Here is a 17,605-nt window from a genome sequence, read left to right on the forward strand (position 1 = left end):
TACACACAATTGAGTTTTTTTTAATGACTCAGTGGATAATGAAAGAAAACTAAGAGCCAAGCTGCCTTCCTGTGAAGCACTGAGGTAAATATTCAAGTTTGAAAAAATAGCTCACCGTATGATTTAGTGCATTTTAATTCAAACTAGCTAAACACAAAGGGAAAATGATGGCAATGATTTCATAGTATGGGTTCAAAATAAGAGTGCTCAGAATATTTCAGAACCATATTTCTGGGAGAAATATAGCATTTCATGATAAAATTAACACAAAACATCTGGTGAGCTTTTATATGTATCAAAATCCCTCCTTCCACCTTTTTGTAATTCCAACACTTTCAGCCAAATACATAATACAAAACAAGGAAAATAAAACTAGTGATTTTGATATGCTGGACTTTATTCTTTTTAAATTGTACAAAAAGCACATGTGCATGAGTTAAAAAACACAAGGGAAATGTCAGGTGTTAAAAAAGAAATACAAAACAAATCTGAGACAAGAGACAAAAAATGTCCATTCTGCAACTCAGAAAGATACCTTGCTTACTTAAAAAGTGTTATTCTAATATATTGAGAAGTCATTCGATTAGGAATGCAGCACAAGCCTTTTCTGCAACTATTCATTAATAGATCAGATTCAGTCTCACCAAATAAAAGATGGATAATTCCACTATCTTCCCAGCCACAGGCAGGCTACGAAATGTATAAGGATGTGGGACAGTGTCTGTGAGGTATTCCAATAAATAAATCCTTTATTAGCCGTTCAGTGAAGTCAGCAGTGGATGTCAGCATTTCAACCTTCAATAGGGAGATCCCGTCTTGTCCATTTTTTCCTCTGGTGACTCTCAGTGAGGGTTCTTCACACTAGAAAAGAGAAAACACAAAAATATTTGAGATGCAGTGTAAAGGTCAAATGCTACATTGCCTTATGAATTCATAACAACATCTGTGTCCTGAAGATGAGCTGTGTTACAGACACTTGAAGGACTCTGGGTGTGGCCACGCAAGAATTTATTTAAGGCGTTTTAGAAGAGGATCTGCTATTCACATCCCCACAGTGTTACTTCAGGTCCAACCACTGCTGTGGAAAGAAGGGGCCGCAGCATGTCGGGTGCTTCTGCTGCGGGCACAGGGCCTCCACCCACCACGACTCCGGCTGCCTCTGCTTCTCCATGACTCCGAGTTCGTCCATGACTTCTCCCTTCTGTGACTAAACAATTAGGCAGAGTCGCTGCTGCTACAGTTGACTTCAGTTCATTTGCTTGTGTCTCTGAGGATGAACTGCTTCCTGTGATGACCTGAAGGGGTTCACCCACGTGCCCACCTTGAGGCCCAGCACGAGCTGCTGCTCTGATGATCACATCCTGCATCTCTGAGGCTCCAGAGCACTTGAGAGACATCCCAGTGCAGGGCTGGAGTGGTCCCTGGAGCCACACTGGGTGGGCCTGTGTCCTGGCTCTGCCACTTGTTCGCTGTGTGACCTTGGGCAAGTTACTCACCCACTCTAGTCTCACTCGCCTCAGGCATAAATGGAGACAATAACCACATCTCATAGGACTGCGACCCTCACAGCTCACTAAGTTAGGGTTTGTGGATAAACAACGTCTGAGATGCAGACATTCTGACTAAGTCAATAATAATGAACTCATGCTGATTATTTAGAAATTTGGGACTCTGAAGCATTTTTAATACTTCACAAATTTATACCTATGCAGAAAATGTTAAGAAATGTGACATTAACAAAATATGAATGATAAATTCAAGTAAATATGACAAATCTGGTTATATACTCACTCTCTTATTCTTTGAATTTTCTTTGAATCTACTCAAAGAAAACGCTCCATGTTTAACTACTTTGTTGTTATAGTTTCATTTTCAAGGACTCACTTTAACAAAGTAGCACTCATAGTTCTAAAAGTAGTTTTTCAGTGTCCTGCTTTTCTTCAGATCCTACACGGTAGGGAAGAGGAAGGAGAAAAAGCATCGCATTCCAGTAAAGTGAGAAACAAGTTCTTCAAAATTACAACGTATATCCATAAAATTTTAAATGAGAGAGTCATATGTTGAATGCTCAGAGATTTAGTTTAACAAAACTGTTAATGTAAGATAAAGTTTTACTTTATTTATTGTAGGATGAAAGTGTTTAAAATAGGATCTATAAGTCACAACAATCTGTCAAAATGTATTCACCTATGTAATTGTAAAATTATTCATACAGATCAAGAATTCCTATCCACTGCTATTCCTCCTGCACGTCTTTGCTAACAAGCTTGCATGTGTTTCTCAACCGCTAATAACTTTGAGTTTTGGTACAAATAATTTTATCTCCGTATTTTCAAAATCGCTGTCCCCAGTGACTGAGAGAGCTAAAAGGGCTTCCTAATGCCAAGGGTGATGCCACAAGGTCATTCTTGTGACTGTTGCCAGTGACCACTGCTACAACCATGGAGGGTCAATGTCTCGTGAGACTTAGATAGTTTGTGCTTTTTATCCAGTCATTCCATCCTGAAATTACTACCTTAGGATATATCCCTGAGGAAAAAAAATATTAGTTTTCCACTATGGAGATTTTGCCTCCCAAAATTAGAAAAAAATACCTCAATGTCTGAGAGTAAAAGTTAAATAATTATGGTATTTCAGTGAAATATCCAAAAATCACTTAAAAATATATTTATAGGTTATACAACATGGAAAAGGCATATGCTACAAAATAATAGAAAATATATAATAAAACTGTAGGTACTGTAAAATCATAATTGACAAAAATAAATAACTAAATAAAAATGTGCAAATCAGGAAGTCTAGAAGAAAACAGCCAGGAGACTTACATACATTTCCGGAGATTCCAAAATTTCTACAACAAACCAAAACTGTTTTCTTAAACTTTAATACAAACTAAACTGTCACACTGATGTAGCTGAGTCGTGTGAAGGACAGGGGACCTTTATTTTTGCCCTTCCATGTTTTTCTAAAAAGCTTGCATTATTCTCACAATCAGAGAAGGGAAATAGAAAGGAGCGGTGAGAAGGCTGAGGCAGCAGGTCAGGGATGTGACCTCCTCACACTCAGAAGCAGCCTGCCTCCCGTGCTTTCCTCGTGTCAGACAACGCACTTCAAGAGGGACATGTTTTCTTATGAGAACGTCTACCTGGACTATAGCCAAGAACAAACCTGGTACAAGAGAAAGAATGGCCGAGGATCCTAAGAAAAGATTGTGTCCCACATCATAACCTCATCAGTGCCACATAGTTCAGGTCACATTTGTGGTGAAATAAATAGAGAAAGGTATAGGGTTGGAAGGCTTCCCTTTCCAGCCTGTTAAACTGCTGTAAATCGTAGAGACACTGGGGTGGTTTAACTGCCTTCTCCTTTTGAAAGGAGTCTGAGGAAGATGGACAAACCAAGTCTTCCTGTTTCTGGGCTCACTTTCCACCTGTCAGGCTAATGGCGTTGGAGCCACAATGAGCTGACATGTCTTGGAATTATTTGTGAGTCCTAAATAAAGCCAAATTTTTAATTAAAACCTAATCATATGTATGCTTTACATAATATAAAAGAGAATAATAGCAAGGACTTCAGGCTCTGGTCAAGTGAGGAGGTCAGTAATTCTCATTTTGAAAAGCAATTATAACACTGGACCAGATGAAAAACTAACCATTTCAGCACTGAGGAAATGACCCCAGGCACACAGCAACTGAGAAGCGCTTATGCTTGAAAAACTGCAGAGTTCAGGCAACAACAGTGGTATTCTTGCCTGGAACTTCTCACATTCCTCCCCTACTTCTGAACACTCAGTTCAATGAGCATGAAGGTTCTTTCAAGGTAGAGTACGTCATGAAGACTGCCAAAGAAGTTACACAGCTTAAGGGAGCCCACTTAATTTGGGGTGAGGAGTGACGTGATGGTGAGTTGACAAACTCAGTGGTTTGCAAGCAAGACGGGCCAGAGGCTCTGCTGGTTTGAAGCTGCGGTCACTGCTGCAGCAAGTATATGTTTGGCTAAAGCTGTGTACATCCTTAGTAGAGACCCACAAGAGCCCAGGCTAGCCAAACACTCCTGGGCAACCCTAAGGCTTGGAGCATTTGCAGAGGAGACATGAAAGGACTCAGCAAAAAGTACAAGGGGGGAAGACTCAAAATGGCCTGAAATTTGAATGTGCTCCCCAAAACATATATATGTATCCACCTGGAAGAGGATGGAAGTCTTAAGGTGCTTGAGCAGTCTCTGTGCAATCAATGGCTACCACTAAGGTACGTAGACACAGGTGGGACCCCTAGGGAGCTAGAATTAAAAATAAGAGAGCTAAAAAGAAAAAAGTAAAAACACTGAGAAGAGCCATCAGCCACTACATCTCACAGGGCTCATAATTTCACAGATTTAGCTCAGGCAATTTTCAAAGAAAACAGCCAGCAATAACAACAAATGCATTTGGGAAAAATCAGATTCTAGAGTTCTTACATATGTTTTCAATAAAATATTTTTCAATAAAAAATTAGAAGACAGGTAATGAACAAAAAAGTGTGACCATTCTCAGAAGAAAAAACAAAACCTACAACTCAATACAAACTGTCTGTGAGTATATTCAGATATTTTATTTATCAAAGTCTTTAAAGCAGCTATGATAAATATGTTCAAAGAAATATGGAAAACCATGTTAAAAGAATTAAAGGCAAGTATGAAAACAGTAAATCAACAAATAGAAATTCTCAAGGAGACAAATCGAAAAATGAAGAGATTCAAACAAATAAAATCTGGAGTAGAAAAGTATAATAAGCTCAGTCCAATATTCACTAGACAGGGCTAACAGAGTAGTCAATTGGCAGAAGATGGAATCTGTAACTTGAAGATAGAGCAATAGCAGTTATCCAATCTGAATAACAGAGAGAAAAAAAGAGTAAGAAAAACTGAACAGAGCTCAGATACCTATGAGAGAACATCAAGGATACCAACATGCATGTAATAGGACTCCCAGAAAAAGAGAAGAGGGAAAAAAAAGAATCCGAAAAATGTTTGAAGAAATGGCCTGAATGTCCTCAAATCCTCAAAATTGTTGAGAAATATTAATCTACACATCAAATAAGCTAAACAAATACTGATTAAAAAATGTACCAAGATATTCGCAAGTAGACACATTACAGGAAACCTGTTGAAAACCAAGGAATGCCTGAAAACACAACACTTCAAAATTTATAAGATGTCACTAAAGCAGTGCCTTAGTAGAAATCTATGGCTTTAAATGTCTGTATCAAAAAAGCAAAAAAGATCCAAATCAACAATGGAAAGAAAAGCAAGCTAAACCCAGCACAGGTAGAATAAAGGAAATAATAAAGATAGGAACGGAAATAATTGAAATGGAAAACAGAAAAGAAGAGATAAAAATCGATAAAAACAAGTCAGGTTTTTGAAAATATCAACAAATTTGACAAACCTCAAGCTAGAATTACCAAGAAGAAATTAGAGAAGATAAAAATTACTGAGTCAAGGAAAAAAAGGGGAACATCACCACCAACCCTACAGAAATTTAAAAGGATTATAAGGGAATAGTATAAATGATTTATGTCAAGAAACTAGATAATTTAGAAGAAATGGATGAATTCCTAGAAAGACACAAATTAATAAATTGGACTCAAGAAGAAACAAAAGATCTGAATAGATCTATAAATAATAAGTAAATAAATTAGTAATTGAAAATCTTCCCACAGAGAAAATCCCTGGCCCAGATGGTTTCCTTGGAGAATCTATCAAACATTTAAAGAAGGAATAATATTGATCCTTCATGAAAAGGATTCATTCAGAAGACACAGAAGTTGGGAGCACTTCCCAATGTTTTCTATGAAGCCAGCGTTACCCGGATATCAAAGTCAAAGACATTATAAGAAATCCACAGACAGATCGATACAAAAATCATGAGCATGGGTATAAAAATCCTCAAGAAAATATTAGCAAATTGAATCCAGAAACATACATAATGGATTATAACCAAGAACAAATGGGATTTATCCTATACATAAACAGTTGATTTAACATCCAAAAATCAGTTAAAATCACACATCATATTAACTGACTATAGGACAAAAACACATGATCATCTCAACAGGTGCATACAAAGCATTTGAAAAATCCAATGGCTATTCACGATAAAAACTCTCCAACACTAGCAATAAAATGCAAATTCCTCAACCTGATAAAGGGCATCTGTAAAAACCCACAGCTACCATCACACTTCATGTTGAAAGACTGAATGCTTTTCCCCAACACCAGGAACAAGACAAGGACGTCTGCTCTTGCCACTTCTATTCAACACTGTATTGGAGGTTCTAGACAGTGAAACAATGGAAAAACAAAATTAAAGATATCCAGTAGATTGAAAAGGAAAAAGTAAAATGTCAATTGTATTTCTATATACTAGCAAGGAAAATTTTGAAAATGAAAGTAAAACAACAATTATATTCACAATAGGGCCAAAAAGAATAAAATACTTAAGAATTAATTTAACAAAAGAAGAACAAAAGTTGTATGTTGAACAGTATAAAATGACACAAAGAAAATTAAAGAACATCTAAATAAATGCAGAGAGAGTCCATGTTCAAGGATTAGAAGATTCAGTAATGTCATCACGGCGATTCTTCCCCAATTGATCTATTAATTCGTGCAGCAGGTTTTTGCGGCAAAAATTAACAAGCTCATCCTAAAATTTACGTGAAACCACAAAAGACCTAGAATAGCCAAAATAATTTTTATAAAGACCAAAGTTGGAGGACTGTTATGGACACCCTGCAAGAGCGGTGGGGCTAGCGGAGCCCCCCAAATCTAATTTCCATGTTGAGACTGATGATGCCACACACCCAGAGGGTCTGACAAGTTTTATTACTCAGAAAAGCGAGGTCTTGGGGACGGCGGGGCAGGCCTTTCAAGCAAGGACTCACAGAACCTGATTTTAAAGTCACATAAAAATAAAATCACAGTCATCAGGCCAGTGTGGTCCTGGGGCAAGGAGAGCACACAGGTTAACAGAGGAAAGTGCAGAGTCCGGCAATAAATCCCTGTATTTATGCTCAATAGGTTTTTGAGAAACGTGCTGAGTTAATTCAAGAAGGAAAAGACAGTCTTTTCAACAAATGGCGCTGCCTCGGAAGAACGAATCTAGTTCCTTACTTCCTCCATACACAAAAATTAATTCAAAATCGCCAGGAGGGGGTGCTAGAAGGTAGTCTAAATAACTAAAAGCAATCAAAATGCTATACTTTCTAAGCAGGGAATTGAAAACAAAGAGGAAATATAACATCACATTTGGTATTCAAATGCAAAGGCCCAATGAGAACAGAAATTAATCCCTGAATCACAAACAGCCAAGCAGGTTACTTGGGGCAGAGGCCCAGGAGAATGGCCGACTTAGTTCAAAGTCTTGGTGTGCTCTTTATTAGCTACGCAACCATGAGTTAAGTTACTTAAGCAGCCTAAAACTCTGTTTCATCTGCAAAATGTGGATCAGTAACACCTGCTTTATGCTTGCAAGGAAGGAATAAATATGTGCAATGTTCGACATTCAATAATTTATCATTTCATGGATAAGTTATTTCTGGCATGACTTAAAAAAATTAACTTTTACAAAAGGTGATCAACTCAACTCAAAAGTGCTAGAAGAAATTTCTACTACCTTTTGAGGTCCATCAACATTAATTGAATAAATGCACTTCAAGAATAACTTCTGCTCTTACTGGCATGTGAGAGTTATTCTTGAGTTACCGCAATGCCTCTGAAATTTTCTTCATGTGACTTAGACCTTTTAGTTTAAAAAGAAATTCTATATATATGACTACTGAATTTATGTATAGTGAATGGATGGTGACATGGGTTTTGGAATTTGTTAGAATTGGGTTTGAATCCAGGCTCCATTAGTTACTGCTTAAGTGACCTGAACAGGTAAATCTTCTTAAGATTCTGATGATCTCATCTATCAATAACTCTCCTGCCCCCTCCATGGGCTCAGGCTGTCCCTCCCTCTGCTCTGGGCTCTCAGGGCTCCTGGTTCCTCCTCTTCTGCAGAGGGCCTGCTCTCAGCCTGCCCCAGGAGGCTCTCAGGAAATGGGCTGAGCAGAGAGGCAGGGCTCCTCCCCAGGCCTCCCCCAGCCCCACCCCCTCTGGGTCATCAGCTGAGTGGTCTTCTAGGAGAGCCCCTCAGTTACTGCCTGCCTGGGACAGCTGTGCAGAGACCGGCTCTGACTCCCTCCTTTTGTCCTGGGCTCCCTGTCTTTGGAGCAGGACTGGAATGTGAGAGGGTGTCTGCCCCTCCTGTCATCTGTCCCTTTCTTCTAAGGCCCGAGGAGGAAGGCATGCTGTGGGCTCTCGCCCTCCTTCTAGCTTTCCTGGCTCCTGGTAAGTGTGCTGCCTACCTGCTTCTGGGATTTTTCTCTTTTTTTGGCAACAGGAGGCCATAGTAAGGAATTCTTATTACCGCTTCCTTGTTACTTTTTGTTGTTCCCATTGCAGCCACTCAGGTATCTTCCAACTTGGAAGGGAAACAGATGTCACTCACCAGACAAGCTGGGTTGTCTGCTGTAATCACTTGTGATATTGAACATACCAGTAACTACATCCACTGGTACCAATACCAGGAGGGGATGGCCCCACGACGACTTCTCTACTATCAGGTCTTCAGCTCAAATGTTATGGTAGAATCCGGAATCACTTCAGGGAAATACCATGCTTATGGAGGCACAGGGAGGACCTGTAAATTTTCACTTGAAAATCTAGAAGAAAGTGATTCTGGTGTGTATTACTGTGCTGTCTGGGAGTAGCACAGTGATTCAGACCTCCCCTATCCTGCACTGAAAATTTTGCTTGTGGCTGCCAAGAGCAACCTTGTCATACAGGATGGACCAGCCCCTGCCTCCCTTCCTTCCTGACTTCACTGTGCTCTGAACAAAGAGAGACCCTGAAGTCAAAGCCCAATCCCCAACCTCACATCCCATTGACCTCCTTCCTCCCCCAATGAGTGATAGCACATTCTCGAAGACCCCAGTCCCCATCTCCAGGAGGTAGGCAAGCAGTCTGGCAGACCGCATAATCCTTCTACTCTCCTAGGAGTCTGTGCAGAACATTCAATCTGCTTCCAGGTACAGACAAGGTCACCTAGAGTCTTACTTGTTCGGGGAGACATTTAGGAGAGCAATCTGGGAAGGCTAGTGGTACCAAATCACTTTTCCAATCATTTCCCAGAGAAAATGGCTGGGAAAGGAGCTCCTGCCTTACTCAGGAGAATGAGAAATAATGAAATGAAGACTTTGGACTTCATGAAGACCTCAAGCTGGTATCCAATTTATCTTTTGGACAAATTGATATTTCCCTCAACATAGCGAACCATGGCACTGTTGATACACTGAAAGTCTAGGAATAAAGTGATTGTTGTAGAGATGCCAAGCATCATATTCTGCTCACAGCTTCTTTTGAAGTTCAGCCTCAGCCAAAACTGCTCTGTCTCAGACAGGTAAAGTCAAAGCTCGTTTCCACCCCTCCACCAACATTGACATAGCCAAGTCCTGAACTGGAATGAGTCTTAGGAGATTGTTTTTTCTCAATTATTAAAATTAAGGGACACTTCGGGCGAAGAATCACATGATGAATAGTATATATTTGAATTGAGAAGTCCTTCAGGAAACTGTTGTGGCTGCCATATTGACCAGGTTTGAGGATATGAAATTAATCCTGAAGTACAGAAGTGCCAGATTCACATGTGCATGATCTCTTGTGTACTGGATCCTCCAACCTTCTGCCAGATCTCTTAACCTTGACTCTACCTTAGGGTTTAAGCTCCTAGAACGCTGTTTCTCAAACTGTGGTCCATGGACCACCTGCATCAGAAACACTTGGTAGGTTTGAATAAAAGTATGGGTTCTGGATAACATCTAACAAATTAAATCAGAATTTTAGGATGAAAGCTGAAGATGTTTATTTTTCAATGAACTCCACACTGATTCTTATTCAAATAGATTTTTAAGAACTGCCGTCCCAGCAGTAACAGATAGGGTGACCTGTCTCCCTCTGAGATCACCTGGTTCTCAGCCTGACACAAGAATGCTTTCTAGAAAGGTGCTCATGGGCTTTCTCCGAACACACAAAGCCCTCCCCTCTTATCGCACCCTGGATGCTGCTGCTCTAACAGGTCATCACATTTCTCCATAATTCCACCAGAACCACAAGTGGAAACTCCAGTTCCTTCCCACTGCTGTGACCTCAGGCAAGAAGAATTGTCCACTAAATAAACCAACTTTAACTTGCTCTACTGTACCAGGGACCATGTATTTTAACTATTTTGCAGCCTTATAAAAGTTTATTCCTTACCTTGAAGCATTAACATTTTCATTTATATTTTTCTCATAGTGTTAAGGCTTTGTTCTGCACATTTATTTCTTTGATCTGCTTTGAATTGAATTTTCGTGTATGGGGGTAAGGTAGGAATCTGACTGTGGAGATCCAATTTCTCCCCCAAATTATTGACTAATCCATCATTACTCCCACTGTTCTTCATCAGCACCCCTGTGATAACTAAGCTTCCAGAGGCTCACACAGCCCTTGCTGCTCTCTCTCTCTTCCTTTCATTGTATGTGTCCACTTACACAAGCCAGTTTCTCTAAGGAAACAGCTACAGGTGGAGTCGCTGAGTATGCAGAACTTCACCTTTACAAATGGGGCCAAATCCCTGTTTTGTCTATTCCTGTGCCAGGAACAAAGTATTCTAATTAGTATAGCTTTATAATAATGCTTGATTTTTGGTAAGCAAATTTTCTTGCTTTTTTGTGTTTCAAAATTTTGTTGGCTTTATTTTATGCATGAATAAACACTCAATATAAGTACATATAAGTACATGTATTTACTTGTCAAGTAATAAGTCACAAGAAATATGGTAGAAATGTATTATGCATATTACAAAACATACACAAAAACAAACAATTTTAAAATATTTGATAAAAACAAATACAAAGTGTAGTTCTAACACTTTCCTCCCACAAATCAATGAAGTATCTTATGCATCCCGCTTTGTAAACCACAGCACCACCAACACCAATGCCAATAATACACTTCCTTCTCAATTCTTCCTATTTCCTGACTTAGCATGCATCCCTAAGACAAATCACACTCAATGAATTCTTTTTGTCTTCAAACCAAATTCTTACAATCCCTTTATAGTACACCTTTCTTTCATTCTCTGAAGTACTTCTCGTCTTACAAATGGACACTTGATGGTGTCTTTTCATGTTCTTTAAAAGGAAGCACCCCCAAACCTGATAAATCTTAGGCTTCCTCAGTTCTGTAAGGAAACCTTTGTGAGGAATGTCCAGGGAACCCCACACTCATCATTTGTTGACTGAGAATACTAGTGTGGCCTCAAAAACTTTCATTGTCTTCACTGGTTATAAACATGAGATCAATGTTGTGAAAGAGCCTGGGCATGTCCTGGGTGTTCTGGATGGACTTGTTAAATTTGAGATGACAGGTTCACTCCGTAAAAGGTGCGCACACTAGAAAGGAGGGAGGGGGCGTTCTGATCCTGCCTCAGCTGCTCACGGTCCTGTAACACTGAAGGAGTCACCTTCATTTTGGGAGCTGTTTCCCATCTTTAAAAATAAGAAACAATGAGCTCTTTAAGCGTCTATGCATCTGTGATGCCTTAGCAAACCTATGACTTGGTTTTAGCAATGGGGTTACTCATTGTAATAAAAGACAAATTTAAAAATAAATAAATAAAAATTTACACAACACATAGTGTTAAAAAGACGTAAGTAAGAGATGAAAGAAAGAAAATTATGTCCACAGTCCTCTCATCAAAATATGGCCTCCTTCTTTTTGGTTTTCCAGGCTTGTCCATTTCACTGATAATTGTCCTCATGTGTACATCTAATTGATTCCATATGACGGAAATGGAGAAGTCAGATTAGATTAGTTCTCAGATTCTGTGATGGCCAGCAGAGCACTCTCCTGGGTCAGACAACGTTGCCAGGGTCTCAGAGGTTTAAATTAAAAGTCCAAACTTCAGCACCTGGATCTCTGCTCCCTCCTCTGCCTGAGTCTGATCTGCTCTCCCCACGCCCTGCTCCCAGGCTGGCTGAGCTCAGCTCCCTCAGAACAGGGTCAGTCCTGGCAGCAGCAGGAAGACCCAGATGAGAAGAAGTCCTTCTCCCTCAAGCAACACCTGCTTCTCTTTTCCCGGAGACCAGGGGGGTCCTGACGAGAACCCTCCAGACTCCACATGAGGGCTGAGAGGGAAGCCCGTGGCTGCTCTTTGACTGAGTCCTGAACAAGAGTTTTCCTCTATTGTTTTTTAAACATGCGTCTCTTTTAGCGGAGAATAATCTTTCAGCGCCCTTTAGAGAGGACACACCACAGCAGGAGAAGAAGTAGAGGAAAGGAAAACCAATGTCACTTGTTGAAATTACCTTCTAGGCCCAAGATGGAGCTGCTCCTGCCCCATGTGCCACATCAGCAAACTGAAACTTCGGTAACTTTCCTGTCCCTGTAAATGCTGTGCTGGACCAGAAATGCAGTCTATCCAGCCAGCCAGTCCCCAACTGCCAAGAATCTGTAACGATTTCCCTGTTCTAAATAAGGTCAGATATGCAACCCAAGCAAATCAACTTAAGCCAAATACTCTTTTCTTATTCCCCAATTGCCCTGTATCCTTATTGGGAAATCACTGGCCTCCTAGTTAATCCTGCCGTCTTTCTGCATCCCTGCTCTTAAGGCTCCATAAAACTCCACTTGCACAAAATCCCAGGGAAGAGGGCTCCACTGCTTGTGAGTCACTGTGCTCCCCAGTCCATGTATTGTCTTCCCTTGCATAAAGGCCTCAGTCTCATTACTAAATTATATTATTTCTGTAATTTGACACACTGGAAAAGGTATTTGTCTAGGAGTTGGGACAGTCTTCATTAACTATGGCTGGTTATTGTGAACATGTTACCACCCACGGATGGTCACCTGCCCTGCACAAGACATGACAACAATAAAGAGACAAGGTGGTGGGAGATAAAGGGTTTTTTATTACAGCTTGCTAGCAAGGGGGAAGATGGCTGACTAATGTCTAAAAGAACCATCTTACAGAACAAAGACTACAGGCCAGTTATGTAAGGGTCTGGTTTCCATGTGAGAGAGCTATCTGGTCTCTGTGTGGGGTCATCCATCTGATCTCTGGGTGATGGCAGACATCTGGTCTTAGTTCTGATAATCTTTTGGTTTACTGGGTATGCATCAGAGATGAGAGCCACACCCTATACCCAGGCTTTTTAGTTGTCACAGATGATTGCCATCAATGTAGACTATCTGCCCAGGGGTCATCACATTCCTCAGGAACTAAAAAGAACAGAGTTATCAACTTTCAGCAGCTGGGAGGGGTCATAAAATCTACAGAGTATGTCAGGTTTAGTTAATCAGAGGTCATTCAAAAGTTGCAATGTGGTTTCTTTTCTACAACATGACTCCCCTTATATCAACCTTGTTTTGAGCTGGTATCAATTCCTCCCCCCTTTTTCTTCATCCCTCAATCTTGAGGGCTATCCTGTTGATGAGGGGCACAGGATGTTCCATCTCATTGAACCAGTCTCTTAGTAAGATGGTGATGCAGTTAGGCTCCCAAAGTTAGGCCTATGTTCTATAAGCAAGTAATCAGGTATTTAATAAGACAAAAACAAGGGTAATGGTGGGAGCCAATTATAAACCAGTTCCTGAGCCCTGGGGGCAGCCAGCCAAAATGACTTCTAGATGTCAGAGTCAAAGCATCTTTTGTAGTTTGAAATGTCTCTGATGATGTCATCAGGTATGTAGATATCTTTCTGAGTGGATTACATAGGAACAGATATGAATTTCTCTTAAGTTGACATCAAGTTCTCCAGCTTCAGTTTACAAGCCTTCAGGCACAAAGGCAAGTTCAGTCTTCAATGATTCCAAACGAAAATGTTAGAAAAAATTGAAAACGTTTGTTTTGAGATTTGTAGCCAGAAATTTCAGGAGACTAGAACTACTCAGGATCTAGTCCAGTTAACAGATATAAAATAAAAACATCAAAGACAATTAACAGAGCTAGAATCTAACATCAATGAATATTTACTCTAGTTTCTACTGGAACATAATTTTCTCTCTACCATCACTCTTTTTTTTTTTTTTTTTTTTTTACAAAACATAGCCAAATTAAGACTATCTGGTTTGCAAAATAAGTCTAGTTTCAATAAATTTGGCCCAATTTTTTACATGAGTCCAGCAAGAATAGCCATTCATCATATAGGTTCTTTTAAATCTACCTTGCTGGAAGTTTTTATAAAGAAACTCAAATTGAAGTTTAAAGACGTCTTGAAGCCAAGGAAACAAAGCCAAGGATTTGTCATCAGGCTTAACCTGCAATACCGTCAGAATCGGGTGAATTTCTCTCTTTTCAAGGTCTGCCCAAATATTTAGAGGCTCCTTGAACCTGCCAGAGAAATGATCTTATTTACTTACCTGTTAAGTTTGCTGGGAAAGCTGTAAACAAGATACCAGGCCAATATTTCCAAGTGGTTTTATTCCATGGAGTCCAATCTTTGTCTATTAAAGCTTAGTCATACCTGAGCCTATGCATTTTTCTCTCAAATATGACATTCCAGACAAAGCCATGGTAATATAACCAGTGTTTCCAAATGTGTCCTGTTATAAGGAGAACAGATTCTTATGGAACTTATGCAAATAATTCTATTGCCATGAAAATAATGCTCACTCACTCACTAAGAGTTTCCAAGTTCTAGAGGGATCAGGTATGGAGAAAATAACTGTTTCATTTCTGCTTACAAAGGTATGGTTTACCAAATTGCTGTAAATCATAGCTAGCTTGAAAGAAATGAGAAAAAGATTTACTTAAATCTGAAAAAAAACATTAAAAGTCAGCAATATTTCAAGTAAAAGTCATAAAAATTAGAACTGTCCTCATCAGTTCATTCACTTCTATGTAATTGATTCTTGACCTTAATCTGTTAGCAGTTTCACGAAGTCATCATGGAAAGTTCTGTAATATTTTTCATCTGTAATCTCTTACCCAGTTCAGTTTTATGATCCAAAAGTTTATCATAGGTCCCCATGAAACAATGCTTAGCTATCCATTTAACTATGATGACAACCAAAGATCTTGAAGGCAAACCTAGAAAGACAAATAGTTAATAGAAACTTAATAGAGACACCTCAGTCTTTTTGAACATAGGAAATTATTTTAACAGAATATAATTCTTCTTTCTTTTAGGTAGACTTACTCAAAAAAACAGAAAAACCATTTATAACCTCTTTATCAAAAGCAGACCAAAAGTTCAAGAAAATGATTCTTTTAAGAGAAAGAAGACAAAATTCTAAATTTGCACCAGCTTCCTTTTCACATTAAAACTTATTCACTTAATTAAATTTATTTCAGTCTTAGCCAACTAAGATTGTGACCAAGCAAAACTCTTTTCTCAGGGTTCCTCCCCCACAAACCTTCTATAGTTTTCTTTTTTTTACATTCAGAATTTGTCCCATGCCTTCTTTTCTTTCTTTCCCCCTAGTGCTTTTGGACAAATTTATCTTTATTAACAAAACAAATATCTCTATTCCTTGCACCTCCTTTCTGAAAACATACATTTTAGTTTTCTTATATACAAACTTTCTAGAAATATATTTTTTCTCATAGAAAGTTCATCATCATGTACAAAACATATCTATCAACAAACCCTAAGCATGTTTTTAGTTGCTGTGAGGTAAGAAACCAAAGAGAGACAAATCTATGCTTAATAATCAACTTCTAATATTTTATCTTATGTGGACATGACCTAAATACTCATCACAATTTTATCATTTAACTTAATTTAGTAAAACCCTAAAATGTTAAGTTACCAAAAAGCATTTGGAAGCTGTTTTTTCAAGTATACAGGCCATAAAACATTATTATTGTATCCAAAAACTCTTAACCATTTCATCTGTCTTAATCATTTGTTTCCAACAACTATATTTATATTTATATTACCCATGAAAACTTCATGAGACATTAGACAAAATTAGCTATCTTTTAAAGCTATGATTTTTGCTGACAAATGTGTAACAGATAACATGAGATTATTTGACTAGTAAATGAAGGCTGCATATCTGCATCATATCCAAATACTGACAAATCTGGGAACGTGCTTATTTCAATCAAACCAACAAACCTAAACAAGCTTTCATTCACCAAAGATTATTTCATATCATGTTAACTTGAAAGACATTTGGGTTATGTTCTATTACATTTAGAAATAAATTATGTAAACACTTACTTCAAGCCAATTAAATAGAGCTCTTAATTTTGGCCATACCATCCGGAGGTAAAATATCACACTTATATAACATACCTATAGACACAGATACACAGAGTCTCCACAGATACTATTTTAAAATTACTGCCATGAATCAGGTACACTAATACAAAGTTCCCAGTTATGAATCCAAATTTTGTTTTAAGCCATTTTTACTAATATTTGTGGAGAAGACACTCAAGAAGCTAGATTTTTGGTGAGGACACACTTATGCCTGCTTTTCTTTTTTCTTTTTCTTCATTCCTAGGACTTAGTGATGGGTTAGATATTCCCTGGAGGGTTTGCAAGTTTCTTGAGATTAGGAAAATGGATGGACCTTTGACAGCCTCTAGAGCTGCATTTCTAGTCTTGCAAGGATTTTTTTAAGGACAGTTGCTCTTGATTTCTCAGAAATTGGGTTGTAACTTAATTGACAATTTCAGATTGATCTACTTGTCCAGCTACATCACAAAGACACAGAGAAACCACTCAAGTTTTCTCCAAAATGGAGTTTCTGGGGCATAACCCATCCAACTGAAAATGTTTCTAATAAATTAAAATGCACCCAAGGGGTGAGTCTCCCAGGATGCTTGGGGCATTCCCCACAATGGTAAAGCCCATGTCTGATTGACAGTGGGCCTGGAGAAGGGTGCAAAGCCCAACTGCAATTCTCAGTATAGTTATAAGATTTAGTTAAGTCCCACTCAGCCTTCTGAGCCAGCACAAGGCAAACTAGGGAGGTAAAAGGCCTGGGGCTCCAAATGCTGGGGTTGAGAATTAAGTCAATGGCAGAAAGTTTTTCAAGTTTTTGGTTTTACAGAAGGTCCATGTTCTGCTCAGGTACAGCCTGAACTTAACTTTGATATACTGACAACAGAGGAGGTCATGAATGAGACAGACAAAGAAGGGAAAGAGATGATAAAGCCTTGCCTTCATGGCCTCTTCCCAAGGGTTATCAGGATAAGGGTCACACAAGCAATTGTTCCCATGCTGGGACACACAACCCTGGTAGGACAGTTTAAAGAATAAATTACAGTTCTCCTGTCTCTGTTACTGACTCAGTAGGTGCCTAAAATACTCAGCAGGTTCTTGACAGGAGAGAAAACAGGGTCCCAGACTGTCAATCAAAGGATTGCCCTAGTGCCAACCTTGAATCACTCCAGGTGCCCAAACAGATTAAGAGAACCCAGGACTGCCAAGACAGGGCACCTCACTTGGGGTCACTGGACTGATCAGGCCTGGAAACCAGAGGAGAGCTGCCAGGGGTGGAACATGGACTCTCTGAAACCAGAAGC

General features: G+C 39.2%; 1 protein-coding gene and 1 long non-coding RNA gene across 3 annotated transcripts in view; one reads left to right on the forward strand and one right to left on the reverse strand.

Moving 5' to 3' along the window:
• Positions 1-379: 379 nt before the first annotated feature.
• On the reverse strand, positions 380-1,305 carry LOC139044773 (uncharacterized). Its single transcript, XR_011501903.1, has 2 exons — positions 1,143-1,305; positions 380-861 (listed from the first exon to the last, which is right to left on the reverse strand). It is a non-coding gene; the product is annotated as an uncharacterized lncRNA (long non-coding RNA).
• A 6,769-nt stretch (positions 1,306-8,074) lies between these two features.
• Positions 8,075-17,605, forward strand: part of LOC106825183 (uncharacterized) — a 55,884-nt gene continuing 46,353 nt past the window's right edge. The window contains exons 1-2 of one of the 2 annotated variants that reach the window (XM_070504633.1): positions 8,085-8,373; positions 8,488-8,791. In XM_070504633.1, coding sequence (XP_070360734.1) covers positions 8,331-8,373; positions 8,488-8,791 — 347 coding nt within the window. In that variant the 5' untranslated portion in view covers positions 8,085-8,330. Of the gene's footprint in view, positions 8,374-8,487; positions 8,792-17,605 lie in introns of both variants that reach the window. The other variant, XR_011501851.1, reaches the window with a different exon arrangement.

The sequence above is a fragment of the Equus asinus genome, chromosome 1 (genome assembly GCF_041296235.1).
Source record: "Equus asinus isolate D_3611 breed Donkey chromosome 1, EquAss-T2T_v2, whole genome shotgun sequence".
Taxonomy (NCBI): Eukaryota; Metazoa; Chordata; class Mammalia; order Perissodactyla; family Equidae; genus Equus; species Equus asinus.